At 55.2% G+C, this 12,457-nt stretch overlaps 1 protein-coding gene across 1 annotated transcript; it reads right to left on the bottom strand.

The window, feature by feature from the left end:
* Window positions 1–1,500: 1,500 nt before the first annotated feature.
* Window positions 1,501–7,310, bottom strand: GPR37L1 (G protein-coupled receptor 37 like 1). The gene is made up of 2 exons (XM_013961970.2): window positions 6,618–7,310; window positions 1,501–2,463 (listed from the first exon to the last, which is right to left on the bottom strand). The coding sequence occupies exons 1-2, from the start codon at window positions 7,308–7,310 to the stop codon at window positions 1,651–1,653; spliced, it is 1,506 nt and encodes a 501-aa protein (XP_013817424.1). The 3' UTR covers window positions 1,501–1,650.
* Between the last annotated feature and the right edge of the window lie 5,147 nt (window positions 7,311–12,457).

Here is a 12,457-nt window from a genome sequence, read left to right as displayed (position 1 = left end):
CATCCTCAGAGCTGCGAGAATCGCGGCCCCAGCAGCTCAGGGGGAGGGTGCGGGCCAGGGACTCCCCTGGGGCTGGTGGGGGAGGAAGGGAAAAAAAAAAAATCTGGTCTTGTGTTCTCCGAAGAAAACTGGGGCTTTTGTTTCCCTGGCAACTGGGCTGAGAAAGCAAAGCCCGGTGGGTGTCGTTGCCTGTACAAAGCCCTCAGTGAGCCCCTCGCATTCAGCTCCCTTAGCAACCATCTCCCTTTCCCTGGCATTTCGCGGGCCTGGGGGTGGACGCCAAAGGGAGAGAACAAGGAGCTTTAACAAGCTCCGTTGAACGGGGCTGGGAGGCCCAAGTGCGTGGAGGGAGGCCCAGGCACGGCCAGCCGCATGGCCGCTCTGCGCCCAGCCTGCCCTCGGCCACCCCCGACCTGCTCTGGCGGCCTGAAATGCTCCTGAAAGCCCTCACGGGTGCAAAAGTCATGGGCAAGGGGGTGGATGTGGTGCTGAGAAACCCCGATACCCTGCAAGCGTCATCTCAGGACTGTTTTTTACCCTTGATGGGTAAGGTGGAAAAGGCCAGGAACCCTGCTCAGGCCTGCCTGGATAAGAACCGCTTGGCTGCCCCAAACGGAGCTGCGGTCCCGGGGGCTGGCAGTCCCGCACAGCTCCCTGCTTGGCGCTGCCCCAAGGCGCTGTGCAGCGCCGGAGCTGCATTGAGGCTCTGGGCAAGAGAGCCAGGGCTTGCACCTTGCTGCAGATGAGCAGGGTGCCTTGCAGGCCGCAGGGTACCTCAGCCCAGCGCTGAGCTTTGCCGGGGCCAGACTGAGCCCTACGAATAGCCCTGAGCCTGGCGCTTCGGAGGGCACTGCACCAGGAGCTGGTCTGGCACCAGCACGCGCAGAAGCGACCCAGAGGGAGGAGAGCAGAGCTGCTGGGGACCTTTCCCCGTTTCCATCAGGTACTGCCCTGAGCCCAGCACGGCTGCTTTCCTGCCCAGCACTGCATGGGCCTCACCAACCCCTTGCACTGGCCCCTTGCTGGGCTCGGGGTGACTCCACCCTGCCTGCTCATGCCCAGCCCAGAGCCCCCCCCATCTTAGGGGAGCAGTGTGGTCACATCCAAACCCAAACCGCTGGCCCTGTCCCCCAAGGGCTTTGGTCTGCAATGCTGGATTGCAGCATGCGTGATGTGCTCTAGGTTACCGATTTATTGAGCTCTTACAGGGCACTGCTTGGATCTGATGGGACACAGTCACTGGGGCCTTCTTCTACTGTGGAGGGGGCTGGCAGGAGGGGACGGAACAGGACGAGGGCAAGTTATAGTTTCTATATGTCCTCTGCAAGTCACCATGGAAACCCTCCTTGCTGTCAGATGGGACCTTTCCGGCACATCTCTGTTCCCAGGGCAACAACCTCTCTGAGCCGGACCAGGGAGCCTGGACAAGAGGATGCTGGTGTCCTTGGTGGCCTTTTGGCAGAGGCAAGAAGGCCGCCTATGTAGCCACGTGGACTGGAAACCCCTTGCCCGCTGTGGGGTTTGAAGCCTGTGGCGCAGCCCCTGAGCTGTCTCTTCTGCATGCTCCACGTCCAGACACAGGCACTAACGGCAAAATGTTTGATCTTGGGAGAAGGTGGTAAAACGATCTCTACGGCTCCCTGTCAGCACTTAGCAAGGCGTGCCAAGGGCCAGGAGTGGTGGTGGGGACTCCCGGGGCTTGTCAAAGAAGATGGAGGAGGACATCTCTGTTTTGAGCTTGCTGTCAGCACTACCCTCGCTGGAGGTGGTGTCAGGGCTGCATCCCTCACAGCAGCAGCAGCAGCAGTCCATGAAAGCCTGACCCAGGGGTCTGCAGAGGCACAGGAGCAGGACGGGTGTCACAGAGCACTTGAAGAACAGGAAGAACTGGTTGATGAGACTGAGCAGGTCCAAGGTCTGCCTGGACATGTCAGGGGACATGTAGGCCACCACGATGTTGCAGACATTCTCAGGAGTGGTGCAGAGACCATAGATGATGGTCAACCCAATGATGGTGCAGTTCAAGTGACTCTCGCACTGGCTGTGTTTGGCCCCCCGGCACTCAGTCTTCTTCTCGGTGCCGCTGATCCTCCGGGTCACCAGCTGGCAGCTGACAGTGAAGAGGATGGGCAAGCAGAAGTAGCAGCCGAAGTACCACCACATCCGGGCGTTTTGGTAGGTGAGCACCAGGGAGTAGACGGACTCAGGCAGGTGGGATGAAGGCTTCATGGTGCAATACTCTGTCACCATGCCAGACACAGGCGATGTGTCCTGTGCCAGCTGCCACAGCAGGATCTCTGGCACTGACAGTGTCATGGAGCCCACCCAAATGACAGCCAGCTTGGCAATGATGGAATGGCACTGCTCGATGGGCCGGGCACTGGCCTGGGGGCTTGTGGCTGCGTGGAACCTGTCGATGCCCAGCGCACAGAGGCTGAATGTGGTGACCCCCAGTGATGACACCTAGCAAGGGAGGAGGGAAAACAGGTTCACCTCACTGCTGGGACACTGAGATGGGCTCGGCTTTACTAGACTGGTGGCAACTGCTGGGTACCCAAGAGTACAACCCAAGACACCTCCTCCAAAACTTTATAGAAGTCATCCCAGGTTGCAGCCATTTTCCTGTGGCTCCTAAAAAGGCAGTGGATAAACATGTCCCTTGACCAATTCATCCCTGCCCAGCTTCCTTTTCTATGGAAGGGAGAGGCCTTACTGGATGTCCACCTGTCCAGCCAGGATGGGAATGACAGGATTTTCCCTCAGGCTCTTTCTCTACCCTGCATGGCTCTGGGAGAGGAAAAACAGGGACCCATCACCCCCACCAATGCCTTCCCAGGGCCCCCATTGACCCCAGGTAGCTCCTCTCTGCCCTGCTCTGCAGAGCTGCTGTCTGCTTCCCAGACAGGCCAAACAAGTTGAAGCTGCCATTGTCACAAATCAGCTCTGGGCAATTTCCGCTGCATTGAGAATGGCAGGAAAAACATCCCTGTTTGCCAAAGGGAAGAGGCCAAAGGAGGTTGAGGAATCGCTATGGCTCTGGGAAGGCTGGCAAGACATCGAGGATCAAAATCAGCATTAATAGTCCAAGCTTCTGAGCTGCATCATTTCTCTGAGCCAAGTCTCACAGCCCTCAGGCTGGGATATGGCAGGGTCACACAGTGGTGCACAGGAGTGCCTCGCCTCCCACCCCAATGGCTGTTCTTGATCTCACAAAGCCACATAACCTCACCCTATGCCAAGGAACATTCCCAGTTCTCAGAAAACCTTCCAGGGCACCACATGATGCCCATGTTGTAGGCCACCAATGGGTTTTGAAAGAAGCAGGCCTGGCACCCCCAATGAACCTTCTTCAGTGATCCTGGGCTGGCATCTTTGTAAGTCACATTGCAGATCATGGTGCCTGGTGCCCAGCATCACAGTCCAGTTACACTTAGCAGCATCACCCTGTACTCAACATCATTAGCTACTACTGGACATTAACTACTACGCTGCAGTCTGATTTACCTCTTGGCTGGTACTTTGGTGGGGATTTAGCACTGGCCTGGCAATGCTTTCTCACCCAGGCTGAGAGGTCCCTGGGTGCTGGGAGACAGACAGATGAGCAGAGAAACTTTGCAACTGCTTTCTCACCTTGCTTTGTGGCCCAGGCCAGCCCTGCAGAGGCAGGAGGGCAAGGCTGGATTGGCAACTGGACAGCAGAGTGGACATGGCCTCATCTGGGGAATATGCTGGGAACATGCTTCACTGGGACTGTCACATCTATCCTTCATCATGGGGGTTGATGTAGGAGCAGGGCAGGGCTCTGCAGACATGATCCCTCAAGCAGCTCAAGGGGGACTGCAGGGCCTCCATGCCACTGAGCTGTGCTGCTCTAAGTCTGGGCTGGCTGGTGGGGGTCTCTGGGGTGTGATTCCAAGCTCCATGGTAAAGGCTGTGGCCGGTGGTGAGGTGGTGAAGATGCACAGGCTTCACACTAGCTGGCCTCCCCAATCATCCCCAACAACTGGCACAACTAGCAGCCCCAAGGTCCCGTTGTCTGTCCTGCCTCCTCCAGGGACAGAGCTGTCCCAGGGCTTAGCTGGCACTCTGGTGCTCCTTAATTACTGCAGATGGAGCTGCCACCCCCCCCACCAGGGAACCTCAGCATGGACATGGCCACTGAACCCATGTGTGGCTCGGAAACAGGCCATGGCATAGCCACCTCAAGAAGGGGTTTGCTTTGGGGGTCATCCTCTTTCCCTCCTATCCTCACCCAGGGCATTGATCCCGTCTGCTCAGGCAAATGCCATCCTGGGTGCCTGTCCACTTTCCTGGCCCTCGCTGAGTCTTGCCTCTGCCTGACTGTGAGATGAGAGGCTTGAAGTGGGGCAGGGGCAGGACAAACATTTCATTTAGGAACAGGCTGGGGTGGGAGACCTCCAGAAATGAGCAGCTCCTGCTTGCTGAGCAATGAAGACATTGCTAAGAGACACTGGGACTGCGCGGCTCCACCAGCAAATGCCACTTCATCTTGCTGGGCTGTAGCTTGCAGCTGGTAGCTGTGATCAAGGCAGATTTTAGGCTCTGTCTAGCAGGTTACAAAGGGTGTGGGGACCACCAGCTCAGGCCTGTACCTGCAGGACCCAGTGGCATCACCAGGGTCTCCTGCTGAGGTCATGCACATCTCAAGCCATGAGAGAAGCCCCAGGGACCTCTATGCCTTTGCAGATCCAGCACAAAGGCACTTATGCCCATGAGCTGAGGCTGTCATGGTGCCAGTGGGTGACAGAGCTGCAGGACAGAGCTGCACCACTGGTGACAGCTGCGTCACTCACCTTGCAGCCCTAGCTATGGGGGCCAGGCCAGCACAGCTCCTCACTGCAGCTTATGCCCCTGCCCTGCCAGCATGGGGATAGCTTTCCTCTGCAGGGTCCCCCCATATCTGCTAGGCCCGTGCTGCCCCAGGCACTGGGCATTTCAGGTATCTTTTTGCCACCAGCATCAAGGACCCAACAGCTCTGTGGAGAGCTCTCTTGTTGCTCACCTGGGCTGGTGCCAGAGCCCAAGCAGCAGCTGTGCACACTGCTCAGCATGCCCAGAATAAGTTCTCTGACACAGTCCCACACCTAATCCCTGCGCTGGAGTCACCCCAACCTGCATCCACTGTTGGATGAAGCAATAGAGGGCAATCCAGCCAGCCAGAACCTGCTCCCAAAGGGCCCTGCAGGTCCCACTCTGAATTCACGGATTTTAGGTTCCTAGGGCCATCAAGGGGAATTTGGAGGAGGGGATGTGATGGGACATGTCTCCCCAACATCTAGGGAGCATTTCTGGGTTCCTGTGGCAACAGGCTTTCCCAATCTGAGCCCAAAGGTCCATTCTCTGTCCCCCTCCAGCACTTGGGGCAGGCTGCTATTCCTCTGAGTAGCTGCAGGCATGAGTCCTGATGATGGGCACAGACAGATCTGGTAATGATAGAAAGCCAGATCCCAGCTCAGCATGATGCTAACACCAGTACAAGGTGGGCCTTGGCCATGAGAGCTGGGAATGTCAGTGGTTGTAGGAAGCCTAAGCAGGGACAGGTTGCCCCTTAGGGTCAGGGGTCTTCACAGCCTGATCAGGGTTAAAGTGTGACCCATGGCCTTCATCTTGTGGCTGTCTTTTGTGTGTTATATTGTAGGGCACTGACCATGGGAGTAGACACCTGGTGGGATGGGAGGATTTTAAACTCAGGCTGGCCTGACCAAACCTGAGAGGGGCCCTGGGGACCTGATGCTGCCTCCTTCCAGCCCTGTGTCTGCCACCCTCTTCAGTAAACCATGCTTTGGAGCCCCAGGTGACACGTGCAACCAGCCTGGATCTGTCCGACACGTACGGCCACAGAAGGGAGCAGCCTGATGCCAGACTTTCCCCCAAAATGGGAAAGGCCCTATAATGTTTTTTTTTCTCAGTGCAAGAGATGGACCTGGGCAAAAACGTGCCATCTGGGGAGCTTTTGTTTATTCTGCTTGCCCTCATCAGCATGGTCCCTGCAGCCGTCTCTTAGGGTGCTGGGCACACACCCTGGGTGGAGGACACCCCATCATGCTTGTGACAGGCTTGTGGACAGGCATGGATTCCAACACCTAACCACAGGCTCTCCTGACCCTGTGCTCCACACAGCTGCCCTGTCCACGTGCATCCCCCTGTTCTTGTGCCTGTTTTCACCAGCCCACCACAGCCAGTTCTGGGCCAGCACCCCATGCCACTGGGGTTGAGCCTGCAGGGTGGAGACAGGTGTCAGTTTGGGATAGGGACAGATGGATAGACGGACCCCATGGACAGATGGCCCCATGCTGGCTGGACAAGGGAGGGTTTCACAGGCTCTTTTCAGCCCCAGGACCCATTGCGTTGGTTGCAGACCCTGAGGAAGGGCCCATGGCTGCTGTATTCTCCCAGGTAAATAGTTATCGCATTTTTCCTGGGCCCAGGCAGTTGGAGATTTTAGTACTGGGAACATGGCTGAGCTCCTTGCAGTACCCCATGACAGGGCCTCCAGGGTACACAGCCTTTGTGCCAGGCCCTGACAGCATTAACAGCCCCAAAAGCAGAGAGGACTCAAATCTCTGAGCACTCCAGAGCCCTGTGCAGCCCCTTACCTCCATGAAGGGCACAATACGACAGGACACATCCCCCAGCAGTCTCTTCTTGGTGATCTCATTGAAGATGACCACAGGCAGGCAGAAGAAGAGGATGAGGAAGTCCCAGAAAGCTAAGCTGGCCAGGATGGAGTTCCAGGCACTCTTCATGTAGTAGTTGTGCCACACGATGCACATGACAGACAGGTTTCCAATGATGCCCACCGCAAAGACAATGAGGGACAGGAACATCACAGCATAGGCACTGTAGGAGTTCTCTGTCACTGGGTACAAGGGGTTTTGGATTTGCATCCGCTTGTCAGACACTGTGGTGAGGTTGGCTCGGGGCTGTGCTCCTTCTCCATCTGTGGGGACCCCTCCTTGCTGCTCAGATGGGTCTGTGCTGGATGGCACCAGGGTCTTGGTTGGGTGGAGGCTGGCGGGGTTGACAAGCCGCGGGAACTCCACCTGTACCCCCGGCACATACTGCTGAACTGACCTGGAATCCTTCTCTGTCCCTCGGCGCAGCCTTTCTTTTGTCAGACGGACCTCTGTTCTGTCCTGGGCAATCGTCGGCAGAGTCCTTCCTCCATCTGCGCCCTGGACATGAGGGGTGCTGCCTTCCTCAGGCTGCCCAGCTTTGCCTGGCACTGCCACAGCCCCCAGAGCCGGCAGCACCAGCAGCAGGAGAACAAGTGACCATGGCAAAGGCATGGTCCCGTTCTCACTCTCTGGAGAATGCGTGTCCTAGAACGCAGAGCAGCCCCAAGCTCAGGGACCCCGGGGCTGTAGGGAGCAAGTGAGCCGTCCGGAGGAGCAGCCTGTCTGTCCAGCTCCAACCGCTGCTCTGGGCTCTCCAGAAAGCTCTGGACAGAATAAAAACCGTGCTCCGGTGCGGCAGTGCCAGGCCCTCTGCTGGTCACGGCTCCACTCCCCGAGGAGGCTGCCAAGCGCTGCAGAGACACGCCAGCATCCAAGGCTGGGCAGCTCAGCAGCTGGTGCACCAGAGGCCCGGCATCAGAGACAAACTGCTGAGCTGAGCCCTTCCTACCACAGTCCCTCCCCTGCCCCCCCCCCCCCAAAACAAAACAAAACAAAACAAATGGCATTAAGGATGCCCAAAGCCTGGCATTCAGGACTGCATGGCCTGTCCCCTGCTCTACTCCACCTTGCCAGCCCAACTCCCCACAAAATAACCTGGACTGAGGATGTCTTTGAACAGCCAAGCCACCTTGCCTGGAGGCTGGGGAGCTGTGGAGGCCTGGATGGATGGCCCGTGGTGGGGAGGGTGAGGGAAAGGACTGTGTGGCCCCAAGGGAAGCCCCTTGCATGTCCCTGCCTTGGTAGCCACATCGGAGGTGTTAGATCTGTTGGTCTTGCTCTCCCAAGGTTTGCTGCTGCTTTTTCTACTGACTTTCCCCTTGGGATAGGGGTTCAAACAGAATCAAGGGTGACCGATCCCCTGTACCCATCACCTCTCCCCCATACCCATCACCTCTTCCCCATACCCATCACTTCTCCCCATACTCATCTTCTTTCCTCTGTGCCACTTTCCTGATCCCTTAGGTGTTATCGCTCCCTGTGCTGGTCAGCTGTCACTCACCCATCACTTCTCTGCTGTGCTTTCACCTCTTCTCCATGCCTGTTGGATTAGGGCTCCTCTGGAAATGGCTCACAGAGATCACTGTGTGGGAACTAGCCCTGTGGCACATAGGCAGCGTGCTGGGATGCACATCAGGCTTGAAGCAGCAGGGGCTGCTCAGAAGCTTGGGGGCTTAGTGAGTCTGTCACTGCACGGTGTAGTGTCAGGGGGCTAGGATGCCTTGTCCCACTGCAGCCAGGGAATCTCATTGCCCCCCCACAGCTGGGACTGTGCTGCCTTCTCTGTAAGGACCATGCCCACTTTTCCCTGAGCAAGAAGGGCTGCTTGGCTGAAGTCCTAGGGCGTGGGAACATGGGCCTCTTTCTTACTGTATCACTGGGAGCTAGGGCAACTGGTCCTGCTGGAGCCACAGAGAGGCACGGAAGGGAAATGGAGTCCCAGGAGAGCTTTGACCCTCTTCCCTCACCCAGAGCCCAGATGCTGCTCCTCTCCAGAAGCTGGCAGGGAACAGGACATTTGCTGACATGGGCTTGCAGCAGGGTGAGACTCATGCTCTGCTCAAAATGGCATTGTACTCAACTGTCCCTTGGTCACCAGCTACCTTAGTGGGCCTAGCAGAGACCCCATTGCCCCATAACCCTCCAGGGTGAGGCAAGAGGAATCTCTGCTCCTGAAGCAGCAGATCCAGCCATGTGCAAGTCCTTCGTTCCTTCTGGGCTGGACCTTGTTCTCTATGGCGTGCAATCGTCAATCAACAATAGCCATAGAAAGCCAAGGCACATCAAGAGACTGGCAATTTTGCTTGAAGTCCCTAACCTCTTCAGGACAGCACTTGGCCCAAAGGCTCTCTGGTGTTGGCCCTGCAGGCTGGAGCTGGTCCGGCTGTGCCTAGCTGCTCTCCTTTGTCACACTTCTTCTCCCACACCTGCGTGCTGCTTTTTGCCTTGCTAATGCTATGATTTCTGAGCATCATCTGGATATGTTGAGGGGAAAGGGAAAAGAAGGATTTCATGTCTTTCTCAGTTCTACAGATGGTTGACAATGGAAATGCATGAAGTCTCTTCTGTGAGCAATGGGTGCAGCAGGGACAGGCACCTGTGAAGAAATTTCTGACCAGAAGTTAAAGGAGTCCACCTAGAGAAGGGGAAAAGTGGCTCAGCCTGAGCCCAGTGACAGCCTGAGGAGTTGTGCAAGATTTCTGTGGGCTGATAATTGTTTCAGGTACTCTATCTGGATCCAAGTCCGCAAGCAGCCCGGTGGGAAATCTGTAAAGACCAGGGGACTGACCCCAGTGCTCATGAGTGCTCTGGTCTTAACCCAACATCCCATAACTAAAGTGAGCCAAGTGTTATCATGAGTGGGGAACAAACCCCAAATATCTGGTGTACAAAAAAAGCTGAACAGTGGGAGAAGAAAACTAGTCCCTGTTTGCATGGGGGGCACAGTGTTGTGCTTGGATGTGGGGATGGCAGCAGAGCCAGGGCAAAGTAAACCTGTCCAGCCAAGCACTGTTGGCATTTTAATTATGCCTAGTCACTGAAGGATGGATAACACTAATTTGCACCCCGCTGAACACCTGGTGCTGAGCCCAGCTCCTGCTGCAAAGGAGGAGAAATGCAGGAGAAATGGGCAGGTGGGTGAGGGCGTTGATCCCTGCTTCCCTTCCCCCTTTTCTTCAGGGCACAACACCAGTACACCCTGGCATGGCTCTGAGGGAGATCACGCTGTCTGGTCATGGAGCTGAACAAGAACTGAACAGAGGCAGGGCCGGGCCTGGGGCGGGAGCACAGAGGAGGAGAGAGAGACTTTTTCTCCATGCCTACATCAGCTCGGAGGAGGGAGCCCTTGGCGCACTCTTCACCTCTGGAAGGGACCTGGCTGTTGGCGGGGTGCTAGTGGCTGGCACTGTCTCAGCCATGGCGCAACACAGCCAGGTGTTTTCCTGCAAGGAGAAGGAGCTATTTTTAGTTACATTTCATTGCAGTTACACAACAGCTGGGTGTGTCATGGAATTGCTTGAAGACAACAGCAGAGTTCACCAGGGCAAGGTGACATTTCAGCAGCACAGGAATGACCTGGGACAGGTTCTGTCACCAAGAGAATCGCTGCCCAAACAGCCTGTCTGAGAAGCTCCTCTTCCTTCCCTCTCTTGGTCTAGGAGTTACCAGCCAGCAGGCTGTCAATGGGGTCCCTGGCTGTCCCCAAGCTGAATACCGGCGTCATTTGGGAGCTGCACATTTATCTTCTGCAGTGTCTTATCCAGCCCAGATTCACAGACAGGTTGAGACTGTTTCTCGGGAGATGATTGTGTGTCTGGGTTTTGTAGACGTCTCCTTGGAGGTACTTTATCAGGGTCAGAGACATCAAGTGTAACCAAGGAGAGGTTTTTCCTAAATACCCTCTTCTAGGAATTTCATCTGACTCTCAGCTTTAGATAAGTCTGCATAAAAATCACATGCCACCTAAGATCTGCATTTCTTTACCTGGAGCCTGTCGGGATGGCACACTTCAGTAACAAGTTCAGAAATGTGTGATAGAAAAGGGGCAAAAATCAGAAGTATTCTGAGCCTGTATTTCACCACACCAAATGTATTCCCCTTTTGGGGCTTCCAAGGCTTTTTTGAACTGTACCTTTGTAGCAAGAGAGCTTTGTTGAAAGCAAGGGCAGTGATGAAGCTGGGGGGCGTAAGACGAATGACCTGTCTGACTCTGTTGCTAGACTGTCTCTCCCTGACCGGAGGGGATCTGGAGGATACCAGCAGCAAGATATTGAAGTGTATGAATATCAGGTGGGACCTCTAGCATCAGGCAATGAGTTTCTTCAGCTCCCTTGTTCTCTCTGTGGGAAGACCCACTGTCATCCCACTCATGTAATCCAGTGCCACCCCCACAAAGGATCCTGGGAGGGGTGAGTTATATCCCCTCCCATTTTAAATGACATTGTTTGCTGGCCTTGTGATTTGTGGGGTGACCAACTGTAACCCATCCAAGCACTGGAGCACAGCTGAAATGGAGAAAGCTCAAAGTCTGGACAACAATATGAGAACTGTCCCCTCAAGTATAATGCCATGTGCTGAGATGGATGGCTAATCATGTGAAGGGAAATGAGAGTGTCCATGTGAAGTCTGAAAAGCATTTTTCTTAGGACATGACAGCACTAGTGACATCAAGCTGAGTTTGCAGGCAGCCTGAGAGAGCAGGTCTGTGTTGAGGACAAGCTGCTCTGCTTCTCATCATGTGTGTTGCCCCTGCAACTGAACCCTGAGGAGCTCATTCATGTCCTCAAGGAGAAATGGGCCTAGGAGAAACAGTGCTCTCCGGGTGGCCACACTCCTGCTACTCTGCGCAGTGAGGGTTGGTGGGTCTGTCCACTGCTGTGCTGATCCACATTGCTGTGGAGCAACCTTAGCCAAGGGCTATAGGATATTCAAAACTCATCCATCTCACATCCTTCTCTTGGCAGGAACGTGCCCCTAGTCAAACCTGAATGGCGAATTTAAACGCAATGTAGCTCAGCTCTTTCAGAGCCTTGTGTTTCTGTGAGTGAAGGAGAGTCCCCTATGACTAGGAGCAGCTTCAAAAGAATCAAGAGTGGGCACTTTCAGAGTGGATTTCACACCTGATTTTTCACTGTTGGTGAAAACACTCTTTTTATTAAATCACTATACTTGTGAGAAACCCCCCCCCTGAAGTTTCAGCCTGTCTGCGTCCAAGCTTAGATGAACTCCTCAGGGCTGCCACAAGCTATATTTGACACCATATAACAAAGGTGAGTCTGTCCTGGCTGGTTGTAGGCTTGGCTGGGCAAGCTGCTCTGGTGAGCTTTCTGCTCCTCCACCGCCCTCTGCCAAGGCTGCCTCTCACGGCGTCAGCATTTCACGTCGCCTGTTGCCAGAGAGACTCGTAAGGTAGACAAGACCCGAATAACCAATGAGAACAGGGAAACAGCTCCCTTTTGTTTTCACCAAACACTCTGGCCTCTGGACTGCATAGGAGCAAAGTAATAATAGGCTCGTACACGCTTGTTTGCTCTGTGCTGTTAACTATGGTTCTTAGGAAAGTGGGGAGAAGGCAGGGAAGGGACATGGTAAATATGCACAGGGCCAATGCATGCTACAGTCATCTAGCAAAGCCTGAGACATATGCTAAGCCAGATCCTGCTCTAAAGGCAGGTATGTGGGAGGTGGGCATGGGCAATGAAGCTCTGCAACATGGTCCTCCAGCCCTTGGCACTGTTGGACTCACCACAGCTATAACC

This window comes from Apteryx mantelli, chromosome 25 (assembly GCF_036417845.1).
Source record: "Apteryx mantelli isolate bAptMan1 chromosome 25, bAptMan1.hap1, whole genome shotgun sequence".
Taxonomy (NCBI): Eukaryota; Metazoa; Chordata; class Aves; order Apterygiformes; family Apterygidae; genus Apteryx; species Apteryx mantelli.
The sequence above is the reverse complement of the archived record's forward strand: the minus strand, read 5'-3'. Positions and strand labels throughout refer to the sequence as shown.